General features: G+C 42.6%; 1 protein-coding gene across 1 annotated transcript in view; it reads left to right on the forward strand.

The window, feature by feature from the left end:
* The window catches only part of GALNT17 (polypeptide N-acetylgalactosaminyltransferase 17), a 216548-nt gene that overhangs the window by 54586 nt on the left and 142336 nt on the right, over window positions 1-19626 (forward strand). Inside the window, exon 2 of the mRNA XM_069791502.1 lies at window positions 1556-1739. Within this exon, the coding sequence (XP_069647603.1) occupies window positions 1556-1739 (184 nt within the window). The remainder of the gene's footprint in view (window positions 1-1555; window positions 1740-19626) is intronic.

Here is a 19626-nt window from a genome sequence, read left to right on the forward strand (position 1 = left end):
CAATTTGAGAAGACTTGTCTGTTCATGAGAATTTTTTTTTTTCAAATACCGTTTCTGTTGGAGTCTGTGTCTGAAATGAAATTGGTATTTCTTCTCTTTGTAAGCAAGCTGAACCTCATCCCTCCAGCCATTTAGGGTTAGGAAGTTCATGGAATGATCTGCTGGCCTTCTGCAGGCCAGGAAGTTTCACCTTTCCCAGCTTTTTTAACTTAACTCCTCTGGCTGTTGCTGAGCCTAGAGATCGAAAAAGACAGCTTGGATATCTAATCCATCCCCACGTCACAGCCAGCTGCTCCTTGCAGTTGATTTGTTATTATTGTCCTCAGATAAAATCTAATCAAGCCCAGTATGGTCAGAGGGACTCCATCAACTATCAGAAGCTCCCTAGCAGGGAAGGCTGTTTAGAGGTTCCTTGTCAGAAGGAATAATAATAATTTCTATTCAAGTGCTTTAAACTGTGATTTACATTCATAGGTGATTTTCTTACTGCCTTACAGTACTACTTTTTGAGGAAAAAAGTGTTTAAATCTGTGTCTTGTAGATGGGAGGCAGAGTGTTCTCTCCAGGGCAGTGGAAATCTGAGGTAGGTTTGGGAGCTGGACCACACTCATCGCAAAGCCCTGTGCATAACCTCAAGGTTATTGTCCTTTCAAAAGCATCAGTGGTGATGACAGTCTGTTCTGCTCGCAGTCAGGGCTCTGCCATTAAAAAAAAGGGAAATATACCCTGGTGTCTTTATTTAAAAAAAAAAAAAAAAGAACGAAACAAAAAAAACCCCCAAACCAACCAAACAGAAAACCCCACAAACAAAAAAAACCACCAAGAAACAAAACAATATAATCCATCATTTTTTTTTCTGACAAAACCAGTATGAGTCTCTGCTAATGAAAAAATATTAAAATTCCAGGTGTTCTGTACAATAAATAATAACATGACCATGAACCTGGCTTCCCACAATCACCACCAAATCATCAAGATAGCTCTTTTTGTTCAGCTTGTTTTGAACTTTGACTATTTCCTTCAGCTATGCATATATAAATAAATAATTCCACTTGATAAAGGTCTGGGAATGCTATACTTTAAAAGATAAGAAAGCTTTGAAGGGAAATTGTTTTTAAATCCATAACATTTGTATGCTGTTCGCTGTTCATACTGAGCAGAAATTCATTCAGTTGGCAGTTAACCAGCCCTATTTTATTCTGTGTTCAACCTATCCTTCTCCTGGGGACATCTAACCTTATGTGTAATTACCTCTCTGAGAGTGGGAAGGAGGCCTAAATAACCTTCCTAACAACTAAATAAATGCAGAGATCCCTGGGACAGGTTATCAGTCGGATGCTGGTGGCAGAGCTATCAGGAACGGTGTGCCTGAGCCATGAAGAATTTCAAGATTTGAGTTGTTTTTGTTCCAGCATTGGGCCGAAGAACTAGAATTTGAAATGTTTTCAGAAAAACAAAACAAAACACCTTGGATTTTCAGATTATTTTTGTTTCTTTGATAGCTTGGAAATGAGTGATGAATTTTAACAGTGATGGTGGCTTTTTTTCTCTCAAGGTCTGTCCAAGTCACTTGGTCTCATTGAAGGCTATGGTGGACGTGGTAAAGGTGGGCTTCCAGCCACCCTCTCCCCTGAGGAGGAGGAGAAAGCAAAGGGGCCACATGAGAAGTACGGCTACAACTCCTACCTCAGTGAGAAAATTTCACTGGATCGTGCCATACCAGATTATCGTCCAACCAAGTAAGTACCAGTTGCTCCATGAAGGAGTGCACATGTTTAGGTATCACCTGAGAGCCAGGAATGACAGTTGCTTTCATATTCTCATGTGATACTGTTTGCTCTTCCCTCCTTAGCGTTCACAGGGCCATGCTCAATGAGAAACCAATGTAGTTTGGCTGAAACTGAGGCAGTTCATAAAGACAATTTATCGGGGGGAAAAAAGCTAATTTCTTCCCACTCTTCTCTCTCTTGCTTTTTATTTTCCTAAAGCAATACATTATTTTGGCTGATGGTAATGTGATCAGAAGCTCACGTCTGCTTTCTTAAGCAAAGGGCTTTTCACTGAGCTATTGGCCTTTGGTGTTTATTATCCTGTAAATGTGTGCAAGGACTCTCCCTTTCTCCTCCCTTGTCAGCTCCTTCATGTCCCTGCAAGACCTCCAGGGCTTGCCAACTGCCCTTGCGCTCCTCCCAGCGCAGTCCTCCTCCTGGGACAGTGCTGTGGGATCTCCTGTTGATCTTTAAGCAGCCCAGAGAGGTTGCTGTGAGGGACGGGGTAGAAGCACTTTAACAGTTTGCCGCTGCAGTGGTGGAGGAAGGCATGAGAAAAGGCTTAAAATACCAGTCAGAAAAAGTAACAGCTCCTGAGCAGTGACACCTCTGAGCAGACACCACTGAAGGGAGCCCAATGGATCAGGCAGCAATATCCTTTCTTTACTATTTTTCCCAAATGACCTTTCAAAATGATGGTGATGATGATGTTTACCTGCTAAGCACCATAGAAGAATAGACTTTAAATGAGATGCCAAATCATTTTGTTAGGAGTGTGAGAAAAGACATGCTGTAAGTTTATCTTTATGAAAGTTAATTTTAGATATGGCTAGCAGAGTGTTCGTCGAAATAGGAAAGTGTCACTTTGTCCAGGCCTGGAGTGAAATCCCTGATAAAAAAAATGAGCTGAGAGAGATTTAGATTCTGAAAGATACATGTCCAGTGCCTGTGTCATTAGGACAGTGACAAAGCCATTGCTTGGCATCTGCAAACCATTGAAAATCATGCAGCAAGGGGATGCAGCTACATGTCTCCAGCATACTGGCAAATTGTTAAGGATGTGAGAGCATTGGAGAGCTTTTGTTCCTTCACTTCTCTGCATGCTGCATGAATTTCAAGCAGCCACTCAGAGTTTCCAAGGCTGTCAACCACTGACAATAGAAATATTTGGATGAGTTTTCAAAGGAATGGAGGCCCAGCCTCCAATTCTGCTGGTAGGGTTCGTCTGGACAAAATGAATTGCACCTTTGGCTATATGATATGCAAATCCCACTACAATGACAAATCCTTGAAGTGAGACCTCCTCTAGCAGTTACCTGAGTCTGAGCTTCTCATTTTCATTTCTCATCTGGAACTCTGACTTCTAGCAGAGCCAGCATTACTTTGTGAGGATTAATTTGAGAAGTAATGTTTTTTTCAGATCTGTTGGGGAAGAAAAGGATTAATTCTGACATTTTTAGGTTTGCATTGTATTCTTCCTGAGTGCCACTATCCATCATTTCATGGGAGGGTGGTGGAGAGGACAGAGCAGACACAGCAATTTATTAAATGCATCATTTTGGAGCTGGGCTAATACTTTGGAGAGAATTTGTGGGTACTGACTGCATCTGCATAACTTAGTCTCTTTTACCTATGTAAGAACTTCACGAGCGTGTTTTGGTTATTGGTTTGGTTGTTTTTTTTGGGTTTTTTTTTAGGGATCAATTGTCTTGGTATTGTAAGAGAGCAGTTGGTCTGGTTATGAAATAGGCTTGAGTTTGCTGGAGGATTTGAAAAGTTTCAGCTTTTTCTACTTCTGACTTTAAGATCCATTCCCTATTTTGTGCATGCAGTTTTATGGCTGATTTTATGAAGGGTTTAATACAAACCATTTAAGTCAAGTATCCTGGTCTCTGATTAAAATAGATTCAAGTCAAAGGAAATTAGCCTAAATGGTTTTGAAATTGCGGCATTAGTGGGGAAAAACTGTTGAAAACCCGCTAGCTGATAAGCATTACAAAGCATGTATTAGTTTTAAATATAATAGTGAAGCCTGTTTGGTTCAACTAAAGGCTGTTCAGCATCCGGAATGCCGATGGACTCGGACTGTTCCTAGCAGTGGCTGTCGCTCATGCGTTCTTTCCTTTTAATTTTCTCTTTTTTTAAAGAAAAAGATTAATGTGGTTAAGTGTCACTCTCCTGAGTGCTGAGCTTTGCTCAATCAGACCTCTTAGTCCTTTTCCTGCCCCCTCTTTGTGACTGTGGCCAAGGTGGAGTAAGGGGAGTTCAGGGGAAATTTGGTATGTTTTGTAATCTTTCTGTATTTGGGCTCCTTGCTTCTCATGGTCAGCATCACTAAGGGTTCAGAGATGCAGGTGTCCCTGTTCAGAGTGATTTGCAGGCAGATGCTGGCAATGAGGAGGCATCATGAGTCCCAGCTGATGGCTTTTGAGTCCCTGCCCAGAGGCAGCAGAAAGGGTGGAGGCACGTTTCCCTGGAGAAGATGGTCCAAGAGGTGTGGGATACAGGATGGTGCCTAGGAGAAGGTAAGGTCTTTCCCAGGGGCAGGAGTGGGGGCAGAATACCTTGCTTGTCTTGATTTGGGGAATTGTGGTGTCTCTTTTTGGTAGTTTGGATTATCATCTTTGTTTTGGTTATAAAATGTGGTTTGTTTGAGAGGTTTTCTTTTCTTTTCTTAAAATCTGAGGCTGCTTGCCTAGGCTGAAGGTAGAAAGTCTACCCTGCTGTTCACCACTTGAGCAGTATTGGGCTTTATGCTGGACTGATTCCCAAAAAAGTGCTGCTGATGGTATGGATACATGAAATAATGTGTGTGGTACTGATACCGTAAGGGAGCTGTGCCTGTAAGACCTTAGTCTTGAGCTTATTAATATAGATGTTTCTGATTCTGGCCTTCTGCTGAGTAGGAGGGGTTGTGTTGGGTGTGCATTTCAATGTGCTTTTAGAGTGAATCAGGTAATGGTATTACATTTTGGATGACCGAGAAAGCTACTCCTTTGGCTAAAATAAGGGTGGACTAGTATTTTGGTGCAAGGGACCTTATTACAAGTCTTGCTGGAGAACAGTGGCATAATGAGATAGGCATAGGCAACACGTTTCTATCTTGCTTGATTAGGTTTTTGGGCTTTAAGATGAGATTCCTGCGTGTTCTGGAAAACAATTACTACTTCTAGGTTGGAAGTAGCCAAGGTGCTGCCTTCAGACTGCAGGACTTCTACACGAATCTCCAAAAAAATGAGCCGGAGAGATTTTCTTCATTTTTTTGTAAAAACTGTGAAGATCAAGGCTGATCTGTGAGTTTTATTGTTGATAAAATTCACAGCATTTTCTGCTTGCCTGTGAAGGATTGGGGGGGGGTTTAAGAAAACATGTTTTCTTTATTGAAAGTGAAGCATATTTGCATGGGATCCTAGGGGCTGTGTAACGTTGCCTGGTTTGGTACTAGATTTTATGCACTGCTGTTTTATTCTGTGATGTATGATTTAATGGGAACCCCTCCTACATCTAGCAGGAAAATAAAAATTGCTGTGTTAGATCAGTCTGCCTGTCCATCTTATCCAGTATCTAATCTCTGATAGTGGAATTACCAGATGCTTCAGGTTGAAGAAATCATATTAAGGATAACTATGAAATAATCTGCCCATCTGGTATGTTCTGTCTTCTCTATTCTCTCTTTTCAATCCTGTCTAATATAAATGTGGAGTTCTCATTATCTCTTTAAAAGTCTGTTCCTTTCTGGAATCCTGCTAAGCTCTGATTCAGTGGTATTTTATGGCATTATGGGATTAAGGAGTAGATTTAAGAAAAATAATACCCACAATTGTTAGGACTATTGAATCACTGGGTGAAGATGACATATTCCTGCTGCTGCAAATCTCTCAACGGCTGTTCACGTGCAGGCAAGCTTCAAGATATTAAAGGGAAGAGGAAAAATGGTGTAAGTGGTAAGCAACTTCCACAGCTTGATTTTTTCAGATGTTTTGAGGGCTTCCTAGCCAGGAGACCCTACCCTTTCCTCCTGCCTGCCTTGTGGGCCCTGCATATGGGTCAGGCAAAGCGTGGCAAAACTCTGGTGGTGTGTGTCAGGAGCATGATCTGCTTTTGTGTTTTTGCAGCGTGCACCTGGTAAAAGGTTCGCGTTTACTAGCTGGGCCACATGGCCTTAGAGCAATGTCCTGGGTAGAGTTATACCATCACCTGGAAGCCATTGCTGAAGATTAAACAGTTACATATCACTGACTTGATTTTAATTTTTCCCAGTGGTGTGTTTGGGGATTGAGTCAGAGTCATTACACTCAAGTGTCTCAAGTGGCTGAATCACCCGTTTATTTCTGTAGTTGCCTTCCTTGGGAGCCTGGGAGCAATTGGGCTTTTTAGCACCATCTGGCTTTAGCTAGTTTTATTACCAGACACTTCTGTGTAGCAGCAAGTTGAAAGTCTTTCTTTAGGATATAGTGGAAAAGACAGAGTTTTAGAGAAGGCTTTGGGTTGTTCTGTGACAACTTAGCTTAAAAGGAACTAAATTCATTCCTGATTTCATTTAAAGTGGTCTGTGTGTGCCCTTTGGGGACTCTTAGCATGTACTTGCTGGGTGCTAGAACATTCTTGGGTGGAGGGAGCAAGCTGTAGCGGGAGGCACTGCTCCCTTTGGGGTCTTTCCCCACTCCTCAAGAGCCTCTTGCCCTCTGCCATGGGGATACCTTTGGGACTCAGGTTATGGGGATGTTGCAGGGCCAAAGAATTGGATTTTGGTTTTATAATCAAAACTGCATGCATCTTTGGAAAGTGATGAACATGGATGTGACTTAGATACATCAGGACTGTTCAGGAGGATGGGCCTTGGAGACCTGCCATTCAGTCTCCTGCCTAGGAGACCACACCTGCCTTCACATCTCTCTTGTGCAGAACCCAAAATGTTCTTGTCCTGTGCTAGACACTGGCTGTATCTGCTCTCAGAGGCTTCCTCTGCAGACTGCAAGACTGGCTATGTTTTGTGCTGCAAGGCTCAACCTGTGCCCTGTGGTTGGCTCTGATGGGGCTCAGGAAAGTTTCATGTGCCGTCATATTTATTTTCTTGTGAAGAAGAGCAAATCTCTTCCACTGTGGAAATAACTAAAAAGACCTGGCTTTGCAGGTGCCTTTGTCTCCGTTTTCTCTTGTACCAAGATACTGAAATGAGGTACTTTCTCAGCACATATCACGACTTGGTCAGGAGACTGCCCTGGTTTGTGCTTCATACATCTGGCATCACATCTGTCTTAGCATCTCATTTCTTCCCCAAAGCAGAAGGCATCCAACCTCCTTCAAGCTTTGCTTGAAACAAAATGCTTTTTGCCTTTCGCCCCTGCCCAAACGAGCATATTCTTTTTGGTAGACATGGCTGAGATCTGCAAATATTACTGGAGCAAGTGAGAGATCTCTTTATTGGTGGTTTCCTCAAGTTTTTAGTAGCTGGAATGTTCCTGGAGTTGCACATTTGTGATATTATACCAGTTCCTTAGTCATGTCCTGCCGTAGGGTGTTTAGCCAGGCTTGAGGAAATGAGTCTGAGGAGAAGGACAGCGCTTAGGAAGACAAAAACAAACTACTTGAATTATGCTGGTGATACTTGCTGGGAAATAGTGTTTCATGACTGTTTATTTGTAGTCATTGCTGTTTATTACAAACAAAGAAGGTCAAAAGAGCTCTTTCTCTGTTGCGTGTACAATAAGTTATTATACCTTTCACAAAGAGGTTTTTGTTTTGTTGTTTTTTGTTTTGGTGGGTTTTTTTTTGCAATCCTATGTACAAGCAATAGCAAGGAAGAGAGAGGCAAGACGTAGTGATTTTTCTTCATCAAATAATGGAAGGAAAAACTAGCGAGGAATCAAGACAGTGTAAGAAGGAAAAAAACCCATGACTGTTTCAGATGTTAAATTCTCTTTGAACAGCATGTGGGAGTGTATTAAAAGATACTCTTACGTCTAGGGAGAAGTCAGAACTAGTTGTGTATCTTCTCTCCTACTAGATAGTTGTGGGTCTGATCCGGCATTGTGTGAAGAACACTCTTGCCCTTGGCTTTTTATGGCTTCAGCCATAAAAAAAGGAAAAGTAGTGTTTTCCAGTACTTGGAAAGATGCTACATGAAAATTTTCTGGGAGAGCAAGTAAAGAAACCAAGCAGTGAGTATCTGTGTCAAAGCTCTGGCATAAAGGAAATGTGCCTCAGAACAAGGCTCACCAAAACTAGATCAGTTTTGCAACTCAGAGACAGGTTGCCAGATTTTTTCTGTCCATGCATGTCATCCTGCCCAATCTGTCCGATCTCTGTGTAGCTTTAGGCATTTTTATTCTGCCAGGCTGCACAAGTTCCTGGTGCTCTCCAAAGGAATGCTTGAGGTTGTGCCAAATCTGTCCCCTCTCTTCTCTGAAGATTGTGGGGATAGGAAGATACTTGTAAGCCCAGCTTCAAACCTGAGACAATTTTGTTTTTCTTTCTCCGGCATCATCAAGGTACTGGTGATCTGAAGAGCTGCCACTGCTGTGTTGTGTGTGCAGGCACTGCCTGGTGCCGAAGCTGAGTGCACCACCTGCCTCTCCAGGGACAGTGCTGCAACTTTTGGTGACTTTTGGATGATATGCACAAGAGGAAAAAGCTGCTTTATCGCTGCATTGCTTTTCCAGGACTAATACAAACCAGGGTGCTATTGCATAAATTCTAGTATTGATCTTTATTCCTCAGTGCATACCAATATGCATGTATTGGAGAGATTGTTACTGGACTTCCAGTAATTCTTTTTTTTTTTTTTTTTTTTTTTTTTTTGAAAAATGGGCAAGTAAAGTCTCTGAAGACACACTTTTCTAGCTGCGCTTGGTACTTGCTGGTTATTTTTTATGCCTACTACTGTGACCTCTTAGAGGGAGCCAGCTCCATGGCACAGAGCAGTGTGGTGCCTTGCACGCACATGCAGGCAGATAGGGTTGGCTCCAGTGAGAGCTATGAAAAATCACCTTAGAACTGAAAGTATCTGACTTCCTACTGAAAAGTTTAGGGGTTTATTTTTTTTATTTGTATTCTGGATTTAGATAGGGACGTAGGATAACTTTCTTTTTCTTTTTTTTCTTTTGAAGTAAAGGTCATTGAGGTGTACTTTGTCTGACAACTATGTGTGCTCTGTATGGAGTCAGAAGTGTGTCAAAAGCCTTTGGTGCTTAGAAGTCCCAATACCTTCTTTAAACTCAGTCAGTAAGAAAGTGCTTTTGGGGAAGTAACTCCAGAGTTTATTTAGTGGCTGTTATGAGATTCTCTTACTATCGTTATGCTGCATAGTGTAATCTTGAAACACTGTGACCATGGATTTATATATATGGTACCTAATTTTTTTTATGCAATAGATTCCACTAATTGTCGATTTTCCTGACTACAAAATTATTCCTTATTCTTGTAAGTTTGGAACATGATGCTTCAGGGAAGACTTCTGTCTGTGAAGTGTGCTATAAAACATTTGCTAATGTAAACCTAAGTATTAAATGCACGCTTTAGCAGAGGATGGGATTAGTATAATTTAAGAACTTGCTTTTGTGCTCTTCTGAATTCTGGTGCTGAAAAATACCTGTGTTATCATAAATACTTCTACTAAACTATAGTTAGGAAAATAAATGAACCAAATTAAGCTTTGGATACACTTCTTTTAAGTTGGCTTCCAAAGGAATCAAAGCTTGTGTGTTTGTGCTACCGATTTGCTTCCATGTATTGCAGAGAGCTTTTCTATTGCCACGGGAGCTTTTAAATAGGTTGCATATTCACAGCCAAACCAGGCAGAGGTATGAGTCAAACACTGGTGTCTGACAACATCGGTCCTGAAGTCATTTATTTAGTTTTCCAGCATCCACGGCAGTCTGCGTGTGTTGGCTCGCTTGGCCGGTGGGTTGCTGCCTTGAGCTGCCGATCTGAACATGTGCAGCTCGCTGGGATGGGGTGACCGGGGCAGTGGGTGAGCTTTTCCTGCAGTCAGTGGCTTGGAGGTCCTACACCGAGGATGTCCCAATGACTCTTTTTCTTCATGTGTGAAGTAGCTTGTGTGCATGGGGAGAGATGGGTAAGTGGATGTGCCACTCGTAATTGCTCTGGCTTTTATGTCCTTTAGATCTGTCTGAACCTAATAACTTTATTACAAGAGCCCCTCACAAAAATAAATCCTGTTCTGCACATTTTGTTTTTACAACTTAGTAGATCACTTCTTGTTAGAACTTGCTGAGTAAGTAATGTGCATTTAGAAATGCCCATATATCCCTAAATATTTAAATTGTAATCTATATTTTTGATACTCTAATTCTAAAATATAAAGCATAACACTTCTGAAAAATACTTAATGGAAATAAGGTAGGTGCTTTAAAAAACAAATTTTGTAGGGAAATGTGGGGAGTTTTAGAGCTTTAGTGATCAGAAATAGTTTATGAGAATCTAGTGTTCTGAATCTATAAACGCCAAAGTGTACCAGACAGCATTAGGTCTTTTAAGATGCTTGGATAATAGAAAATGGTTTGCTTTTCCGTTTACGTCATAGGGTAGACACAATTGATTTAATATTGATAATCCCTTTTGCAAGAAGACATGAGCAACTGAATCAGCAAAATACAAACTAAAATAAGCAGTCAATGAATGGAGCATGATTAGGAAGTGGCAATATGAATAGCAGTCTGAACACTTGCTTTCTCTTAAGCTTGTTCATAATCTTTACAAAAGCCAAATGAAGATCAATTCATTTCCTGGTGAAGCTTTATTTTTGTGCGTAGAACATGAATGAAGCTTGTTTGAAATCAATAGCTTTAGTTTGTAGAATTACTTGTCACCAGTTCAGAAGGATATGCAAGGTTTTTCCTTTCCTACTGAGATTTAAAGACAAAAAGCAGTACAGATATGTAAGTAACAGCTGAGAAGCAGTGCGTGTGACTGGATTGAGGAAACTTGAGCAAGCTTGAACCTGCCTGTGTGTGTGCGCACATGCTATGTGTGTAGACAGCAGAAGATTGTAACATGATTTATAATATATTGTATTTCAGCCACAGTCCTTTGCAGCCCAGTAATGAGTAAATCATTCAATCCAATCAGTGCACCATTGATATATAAGAACTCACCTCCCAGGTTTTCAGCTGCATCAATGCAAAGTACGTATTGGTTTTCTGTGGCAAAGCAGAGCGTGCGCTGGGCCAGGAGGGGATCTGTGAATAGCTGCTGGCTGTGGGTGGAAGAGCAAAGCCAAATCTTGGATGTGTATTACTGTGTTAAGTTTGGCTGTGGAGGTGGGAGAAGATTTTCTGTGCAGTTCTGTGTTAGGTCTTGTGAGAAGCGGGTAAAAGTCAGATGGCATTCATAAGACGGGGAGAGGGAAGAAGGCTCCTGAATTTTGCTGCTGTGTGGTTTTCAGGCATACATCCAAACCTCTGGTGTGTATGACAAGTATGTATCGGGAAGATGTAGACCACGTGCCACTATATGTATTTCCATACGTGTTTGCTGTTTGTGTTTTTGTCTGCTTACATCAAGTACATCATGGCCACTGCTGCCTAAAAATCCATCTAATAAGGCAGTCTGTATTTACAACCTGAAGTTGCAGTATACATCTTTCTCCTTTGGGGGCTGGTGGTGGTGGCAGGGTGAGAAAGGAGCTGAGATAATGTGTCAGGCTTTAGATACTCCTGTTAGTGTCTCTGTTGCGGCAGAAAAAAAATCTATAGCCTTAAATCATGTTCTCTGGTCTTAAGTAATAGTAAAAGACTTTCTAAAGTGTCTATGCTATAGGTAGCTGTGTTTCTGTTGTCATTTGGATCTCTGCAGATAAAGTCAGGCATTGAATAGGCATAGCAAAAAAGGTCTGATACCCAACTCTCGGGTCATCGCCACCTCATCACTGAAAATTTCAGTGCAGTTTTTTTTATTCTTAACCCTGTAGCAATTCAGCTCTTGTTTGACTGGCTGTATTGGGTTGGATCCCTCCCTAAACTACTGAGTAGACATGTAAATGATGTTACTGTTTTGCACTGGGGTAAACTGGAATGACCTTTCTCCTTGTATGCTCAGGCTCCGAGTTGGTTAGCTTTGTCTCCTGGTTTTGTCTCTCTTGTATTTTGTTTTGGCAGAGGTGGAGAATGCAACCCGTAACAGTAGAAAAGCCATACAGGGGCAAATTTAACCATAGAATAGCAGTGGTGCTGTGGATCTTCATCTGGGGAATAAATGGAAACCTCTGGAATACTGGAATGAATGCTTCTGGCATATTGGAGTCAGCCTTTCGTGTTTTTTGCATTAGAAAAAAAAAAAACCTTGCATGAAAAACTAGAGTACAGGACAGTGTGTCCAGTCATTGCTTTTGAACTCTATCACTACCTACCTGTGTGGTCTTCAAGTTTCTTAACTTCTCCATGCTTAATGTCCCCTATCATTAAGGGGGCACCAATATTTATAGCCAGTTAATTGCATTCAGTTAACTAGTACCTGAAATTAGAATACGAGTAGAAATGCAAATCAAAAGCAGCCCCATCCTCTATTTTTTGACTCTTTTAATATTGTTTGTGACTTGGTGTTTTTGTTTGTTTGTTTGTTTTTTTCCCCCGAATGAAGCAGTACGTATCTCTTGCCAAATGGTGTGTTATCATGACCTCGGTGAGCAGCCTGCGCCATGTGGATGTATGGGTGGGTTGCGGTGGTGCCGGCTCCGTGATGCTTGGGTTGTAGAGCTCTCCTTGTGTGACTTGCACCATGCAGAAATTTGCCAGGCAGGGCTGAGCGACACCCCTCTGCTGAGGCTGATGTAATTCTGGCAGCGGTTAAGTAAACTTACACAGTGATTTCTGTATATAACAGAAAAGGCTTAAAAAGCTCTTCATCTTCCCAGTTCATAAACCCATCATCGGAGTGGATCTGTTATTACAAAGAAGAAGAGCTATCTCTAAAAACCCTTTGTGCCTTTTAAGTTCATCATTTTTATACTAGCTGTTCCAGCAGTGGCATCGTTCCACCCTGTGTTCCAGGTAGCACAGGTGCTGGCCACTTTTCTTATTCATTGCTCTAAGTATGTACCAGGGATGTCAAAATCTTGAGTTCCCATGAGATCTATTCTAGTAAGACGCTCCTGCAGTAAGGCTATATATCAAGGATTTCATTTTATATTTGGCAGGTAAGGCTTACAGCAGTGACAGTTTTATACCAACCTACCTGAGTAGAGCTGTGAACTTGTTGGTAAAGCTTGCTGGTGTGATTGCCACCCTGAAGTCACTGGCCTGGGAGGCTCACCCTGGGAGGGTTAAGGGCTCACTTCACTGGACATGTCCATCTGAAAGTTCAGTCTAGGTCTGCCTGTGTTCAAGGGAGAAAAAAGGCTTTTCCACCTATTCAGAAAGATAGTTGCATCAGTCTGTTATACCAGATAGCAATATACTTATACCTCGGATAGAAGGGTTGAATAAATTGTCCTTTGGCAGTGTCAGTGACTCTTCATTGACCTTGAAGGGAGCTTTGACTTCTTCCTTAGACTAGAAGTCTCTTAATTAGCCACATCCAGTATTGTGTCTACATGATTGGCTACATGAGCAGTAGACGCCTCTAATAGAGGATGTCAAAACACACGCTGTTAATTTACAATTTTACATTACTGCCTTTCATCCCATGATCTCTGAGCACTTACAAGCTTGTAATTGTTGAGGATTTGGTTGCCCCTGTGTAGCAGAGTCAGTGTTCCTCTGCTTGATGGCACTGGCTGGCACGGTGCCAGTCCTTCCTCAGTGGAGACACAGGGTCTGCTCAGCAGTTTGGTGATGAAGTCGAGAGCAGACCTTGCATCGCAGCCTGATAGCTCAGGATCTGCACTGCATAGGAGGTCAGGGTGCTTCTCCCTTTGATGCGATGATGCCCGTCTTTGTAAAATGCTATAGACAGCCATTTTCAAAGCCTGTTCATTTGGTCCATGCCTATTTCAACATTATTCAGTGTTCAGTTCTGTTTGGAGGGGACCGTTTTAAAACAAACAGACAAAAAAATGCTCCTAAATTTTCTCCCTGTCAGATGTACTTTGCCTGGAATGACAGATGGACTAACATTCTTGTAGAGCCATTGCAGCAGGACCTGTGGGTTTTGTCCCTGAGCCCATTGACCTCCTGCCACCTTGGGGTTGACCACTTAATTTCTGCATTCCTTCATTTGGAGCAATGGTAATGTTAACTTTGAACAACATCATGTGGTCCTTAAATCATTGATGCCTTAGTTAAGGGGAGAGCAGCCTCTTTCTGAAGACTCTTGACAAACTGAGAGTCCCCAGCTCTGCTGTGGATGTCCATGATGTCCAGATATGTCCAAGTGTGGCCCTGAGGGAGGCATGTCCACCTCCTTACAACATGGTCATGCAGGGCAAAGGCACTGGGCTGTGTCTAGCCTTACCTTGTCATGATGTATTTTGTCACAGTGGGACTGAGGAGGAGCAGCCAAGGAGCCGGGCAGCTCGATGCAAGAAATAGATACAGTGGACATCATTACTTGCGCTATCCTGAAATGTACGTACCTGGTAATAGGCACCCAATAGGCTGGCTGTGGGATTATAAACCACACTGTGTGTTAACCTGCTCTTGGGACCCTGCTCCAGCAAGAGAGTCCTGATGCTGTGTCTCTGTAATGGGGTAAAATTGTTGGTACGTTGTATTTGGGGTGTGCTCTGAAAGTGCAGTTTTTGGACCTAAAGGGTCAGAGCTTCCTAGGCACTGAGAGGTATACTGATAATTCTTTTAGTTGCAAGATAATGTTTGCTGTACCTTGCCTTTATAAGAGCTTAGTGAAACAGTAATCTGTATGATAGTAATTTTGGGGAGAATTCCACTTAATGTGCAGAAATTCTAACCAAATTCTAAGGTCTCTTACGCGCCCTTAGCTGTAATGTTGCAGTTCCATATATCACTGTAGGAAAGGCATTTAAAAATGTCTAAGTTTATTAAGTTGAACTCTCTGTCTGCTGCCGAACCATGTTTTGTAGGAAAATCTACAAAATCCTGTAAAAGAGGTGCCAACATAGTTGAGCACTTTCATGATGCTAACAGTGTTTTTAAGGACAGTAAGTAACAAGAATCATTTATTCTACTAATCGAAAGAATATTTGCCTACTTAAATATTCAAACCCTCAAGCCTTAGTCAAGAATGAAACGTCAGGAAGGGATAAGCTCCTGATAAGCACGTTAGCTGGATTTATTTTGTGTGGTGGCCAGCAAAGAAATGATTAATAACTATATGTCAGGAGCCAGATTGGGGAACTACTGGGTGCTCAGAATTAAAAATAAAAAGTGTGTGTGTGGGGAAATCTAGCCACTGGAGTATGTAGGAGAGAAGGAAATCTTTGAAAACCCATCATCAGGATCTTCTTTTATGAAGAAGTGTGATCTCCGTAATCAGAACCACCAAATTCTTTGTCTGCCCTGTCTTCTTCCACAGGCACGTAGGATCTGGGTTCCCCCATCCATTTTTTGCCACTGTACAACTGGCACAGATTTTCCTATCTATTTCTCTCTGCCCGGTTCATGAGTGTTTATTATGTCTGATCACACAAAAAAGATGGAGAGGGGTCCAGTAGGACCTGCCTTAGTAGCTACAGGAGTAGCTTCATAGGATGTGGGAGCAACATAGAGCCCTAAAGGCTTGGGGCATTCTGCAGACCATGGGTGTTCAACCTTCTTCATGGCGGTTCCTGCTGTTGGCATTTCAAAAGGACATGTAGAAGGGATGTCGCCTTCATGCAGTGTGGGTGAATTGTGTCTTGAACAGCCCTAAAGGGCATTTCTGCAAGGATGAGTAATGGTGTAGTGTCAAAACTAATGATGATGTAGCTATTAAATAGATACACTGGTCATCAATCAGCCTGAGTGCCCGTCAAGGCTAGCACAGAGGGCTTCTGCTCCTGAGACTCTGCCATGTGGCAGCAGAAGCAGCGGGTCCAATACCTGCATGTGGCCGTGAATGTGTTCCCTAACTTAAAAGCGTAACACATTGCTGTATGCTTCCAAAGATTATCTCATCTGATGCTGCCTAATCCTTACCTGTGCCAGACATTAATCAGATCAATTAAATAGTTCCAATGGCTGGACAAAAGCAGCCTACTGTTATTTTGTTGACCTTTTCTCCTGTGTGTATTTTTCATACTTGACATCCATCCAAAGCAGAGTAGAGCCTGGCCATCCTGCTTATAACATGGACGCTATACATAGTGTCCTTCGTATATTGGGTTACAGGGATGGGGAATCTTAGTGGCTTCATGCTGGTGGAAGGACACAAAGCAATGGGTAGGCCAGGGAGGGCTGAACATCAGCAGAGAGAAAGTAAGACGACCTTACTCGAAGGTGATATCAAGGTTTTACAGTAGACTTCTAAGTTCCTGGTCTGCCAGTAATTCACTTTTGGGCAGTTGTGTGTGTTATTCTTCATCACCTCTTCAGCTGTCAAGTAGTGACCGTTCCTGCACTGGTGGAAGTGGGAAACTTAAAGCCTGCACCACATTTAAGTCTCCAAACAGCATGTGCTACTTTCTTATAACAACAGTTACCTTGCACTGATGTTCAGAATGAGTAGGAGTTGGTCTTATCTAGTGCTGTTCTATAGGGTGGGACTTTGTGTTTTGGGGATTTTCAGCATGCTAGTGCCCTTTCCTGCTGTCCACAGCATATAAAAAGTTTTGCTAGCTCTTCTTGGTTATTGAATGTAAGGAGTCGGTAAAATTCTCCTGTGCTTTGTGGAGCACTAAACAGAGATGCTTTCTTTCCAGTCAAGGACGTTGCATGTGTGGACAAGGTACCTGTGTGCTCTGCTGGCTGTCTCTGAGGTGGTGGTATGGGGCAGGGATATGTGCTACATTGAGGTGAACAAGTTGCAGAGTAACTCTCTGGACTCTGCCTGTGTCTGCCTGCTACACCTGCTAGGACGAGCTCTGCTGTTACTGTGACACTGGCTCAGAAGGTATTTTCCTCTGCTGTTCGCAATGATGGTACCTGAGCCTGGCCTGCAGTGGCTGATTTGCCTTCTCTGCCTTTCTGCACTTGCATATATTTATCCTGAAAACAGCATTATCAGCCTGGAGCAGTTGAATAAAGGGAGTGCTGATGCTGTTGCCCATAGCAAGCTGCCCAAGCTTGGAGGTCAGAACTAAGTCCTGCTCTGTGTCCACGTCTGGGAGAGGAGCGTGAGATCTGCTTTTGCAGCTGGCGGTGGTTTCTGAGGAGCCCCTCGGGACCTCTCCTTTTGCTGCTGACTGAGGAAGGTTTTACTGCCAAGGTGAGCAGCTGACCTGCCTTGCTGCTGGTCTGTGCTGGAGCCACGATGCCAGATTTGCTCCTACCAGAGCATCGCATGCCTGTCAGGCTGGCAGGATTGTGTCAGATTGGGGACCTCAGCTACAGCTTATTTGGGAAGGGCTTTAAACCAAGGGGCAGGCAAGTGATGAGGGGCTGGGGGAGGAGTATCCTTCCTCTTACTATATTGTAAGACCCCACACAGATATAACTGCACTGCCTTTGGCTTTCCCTCAATCTTTGTTGTTCTTCAGTTGCTGGTTAGATGTATATTTAGAAATAAAAATGTAGCTTGGGGGAAGATGATTGTCCTCTCCCCAGGCTCTGATGTGGCTTCTGCTCTCTGGCTTAGGCACTGTGGTCTTGCCCAGGACCCCTACATGTTGCTGCTTCCCTTGTGCTGTAGGGCATGTTTGAGTGCTTCCTTTTATGAGAAGGTTTGGTTTTTCATTGGCATTTCTTGAACTTTCTGTTTGCCTTCACTTGCCATTTTGCTGGCATCCCAGACGGTAAGGAACTGAGTTGAGTGCAGAGTTGGAAATGACCTTTGCAGAAGGGTTTGTGCTGGTGGGGCTGCGGTGATCAGATTTGGGGCATTCATCTGCAGACCGAAGGGCAAATGGCCAAATCTGCAAGGAGAACCTCTGCTTATGCTCCAAATTGTGCCTTGGGTAGTGTTGAGGTGGCATCAGCCTGGAGGAAAACAGCTCGTGGCAAAACGTTGTGTCTCTTTGGTTCCATACAATGCAAAAATATATCTCAGAACAGATGGTGAGACTGTTTCACCCGAGTGTTTTAAGGCACAGCGGGTGTGAGGTTAGATTTTTCTCTACCTTTTTAAAACTGTTACTTAAAAACAACATCAGTGGTCTGAGTCTGCAGCAGCAGATATTTTTCCTTCAGCAGTGTTTTTCTAATACCTCTTTACCACCTGATACTCATCTCAGTTTGTCTCTCTCTGGACCTTGACAGACAGCCTCTGTGTGTTGTTGCACCCCCATCCCTCAGTTGCAGAGATGGCTCCAAAGGGCTCCAGGCTGGGTAATTGGCATTAGGAATGATTTATTAGAAATAGATCATTAGGAAAATCAGGTTACTGATGGTTCATGTTCAGATAGCCTGTTGAAGCCTGGTTTTTAATCTAGATCCAAGTATTGCCTTTAAAATATTGGATGTATTTGAAAACCAGGGTACATCTGACCAAAGCAGGCTTTTCAAATTTATGGAGTTCTGCCTCCTCACTGGAAGAAGGGACAGCTGTACTTTCTGCTTCATGGTATTTAATCTCCACTTACAACTTTGGTAGGCATATTTTTGTTGGAACTGGGGGGAAAAGAGGCAGTCCAAAAGGCACAAATAAGGAAGAAGGTGACAGTCTTGAAGATTTGAGGTTCTGTGCAAAATAGATGCGTGTGCTGTCAGGAGTGGATGGCCTGAGTGAGGCACATCGCAGAAGGTAGAAGATGATTTCTAGAGCCGGTGATGAGTATAATCTTTAATGCAGCATCTGGGGTTAGCGATTACTTGATCTCACAGTATTAGCAGTATTTCTACTTTGTGATCTGGGGAGAAAAGCAAGCTGCAGGTCTGTCTGTCCAGCTCCTCTCTGGACTAATATCTGAATGCTGTTGCTTACTTTTTCCGGAGTATAAGATAATGATCCTGTTGTCCCAGGTTATGGACTTTGAAAGAATATAATGCATTATTGTCTCTTTCATTAAATTGGTGGGTTTTGGGTTTGGTTTTGGGTTTTTTTCTTTGTTTGGTTTTTGGTTTTTTTGTGGTGAAAGGTGCTACCGGACAGTACCTGTCATCTGTAGGAGAAGATGCACTGTACACAGTTTGTCAAGTCACACCATGAGCATAAAAGTCCATCATCGGCTCTGTGCAAGCATGGTTTGATCTGTAGCTGTAGGATCAGACAAGTGGGTGCCTGTTTTGTCCTGGAACGGTCCATGTTCCAGGCTGTTCATAAGCTGCACTGATTAGTGCTGATAAATGGCTTGTATATGGGGGTAGCGAAGGTGTAGAAAGTGTCTGAGTTCGGCTCTCAGTTGCTTGATACTGGACAGTGTGATTCTAGGTGGTTGATGGAAATGGCTTTGTGCCCCAGAAGACAGTTGATATGTATTAATCGAGTAATAGAGTGGCTCATGTTAAAGCACTGAGCAGGAAGAAGTGTTCTGTAAATGTTACTTGCCATTTTGTGGCCTCTTTGTGTTCTAGGAGTGCTTGCTGTGATTCCAGGTTATTTTTCTGCTATGGGATCATGAAGCAGTAAATGATATGATATCCCTTTTCTGTTACTGAGACAGCCAATAAACATCCTAATCTCACTTGCTGCACTGAAGAGTAGATTTACAGCTGTGTGGTGAGCATAAAACAAATGATCAGAGGATTCAAAGGCAGACTCCTGCAGCAGACAAACATACGTAGTAGCAAAACTTGGGTGTTTTTTTGTGTGTGTGTCTTGAAATTGGCTGACTTGATTAATATGACCTGATGTATGCCAAGCTGTTCGGCATAAACTCAACCATATTTCCCCTTCCCCCCTCTCCCCT

This window comes from Haliaeetus albicilla, chromosome 9 (genome assembly GCF_947461875.1).
Source record: "Haliaeetus albicilla chromosome 9, bHalAlb1.1, whole genome shotgun sequence".
Classification (NCBI taxonomy): Eukaryota; Metazoa; Chordata; class Aves; order Accipitriformes; family Accipitridae; genus Haliaeetus; species Haliaeetus albicilla.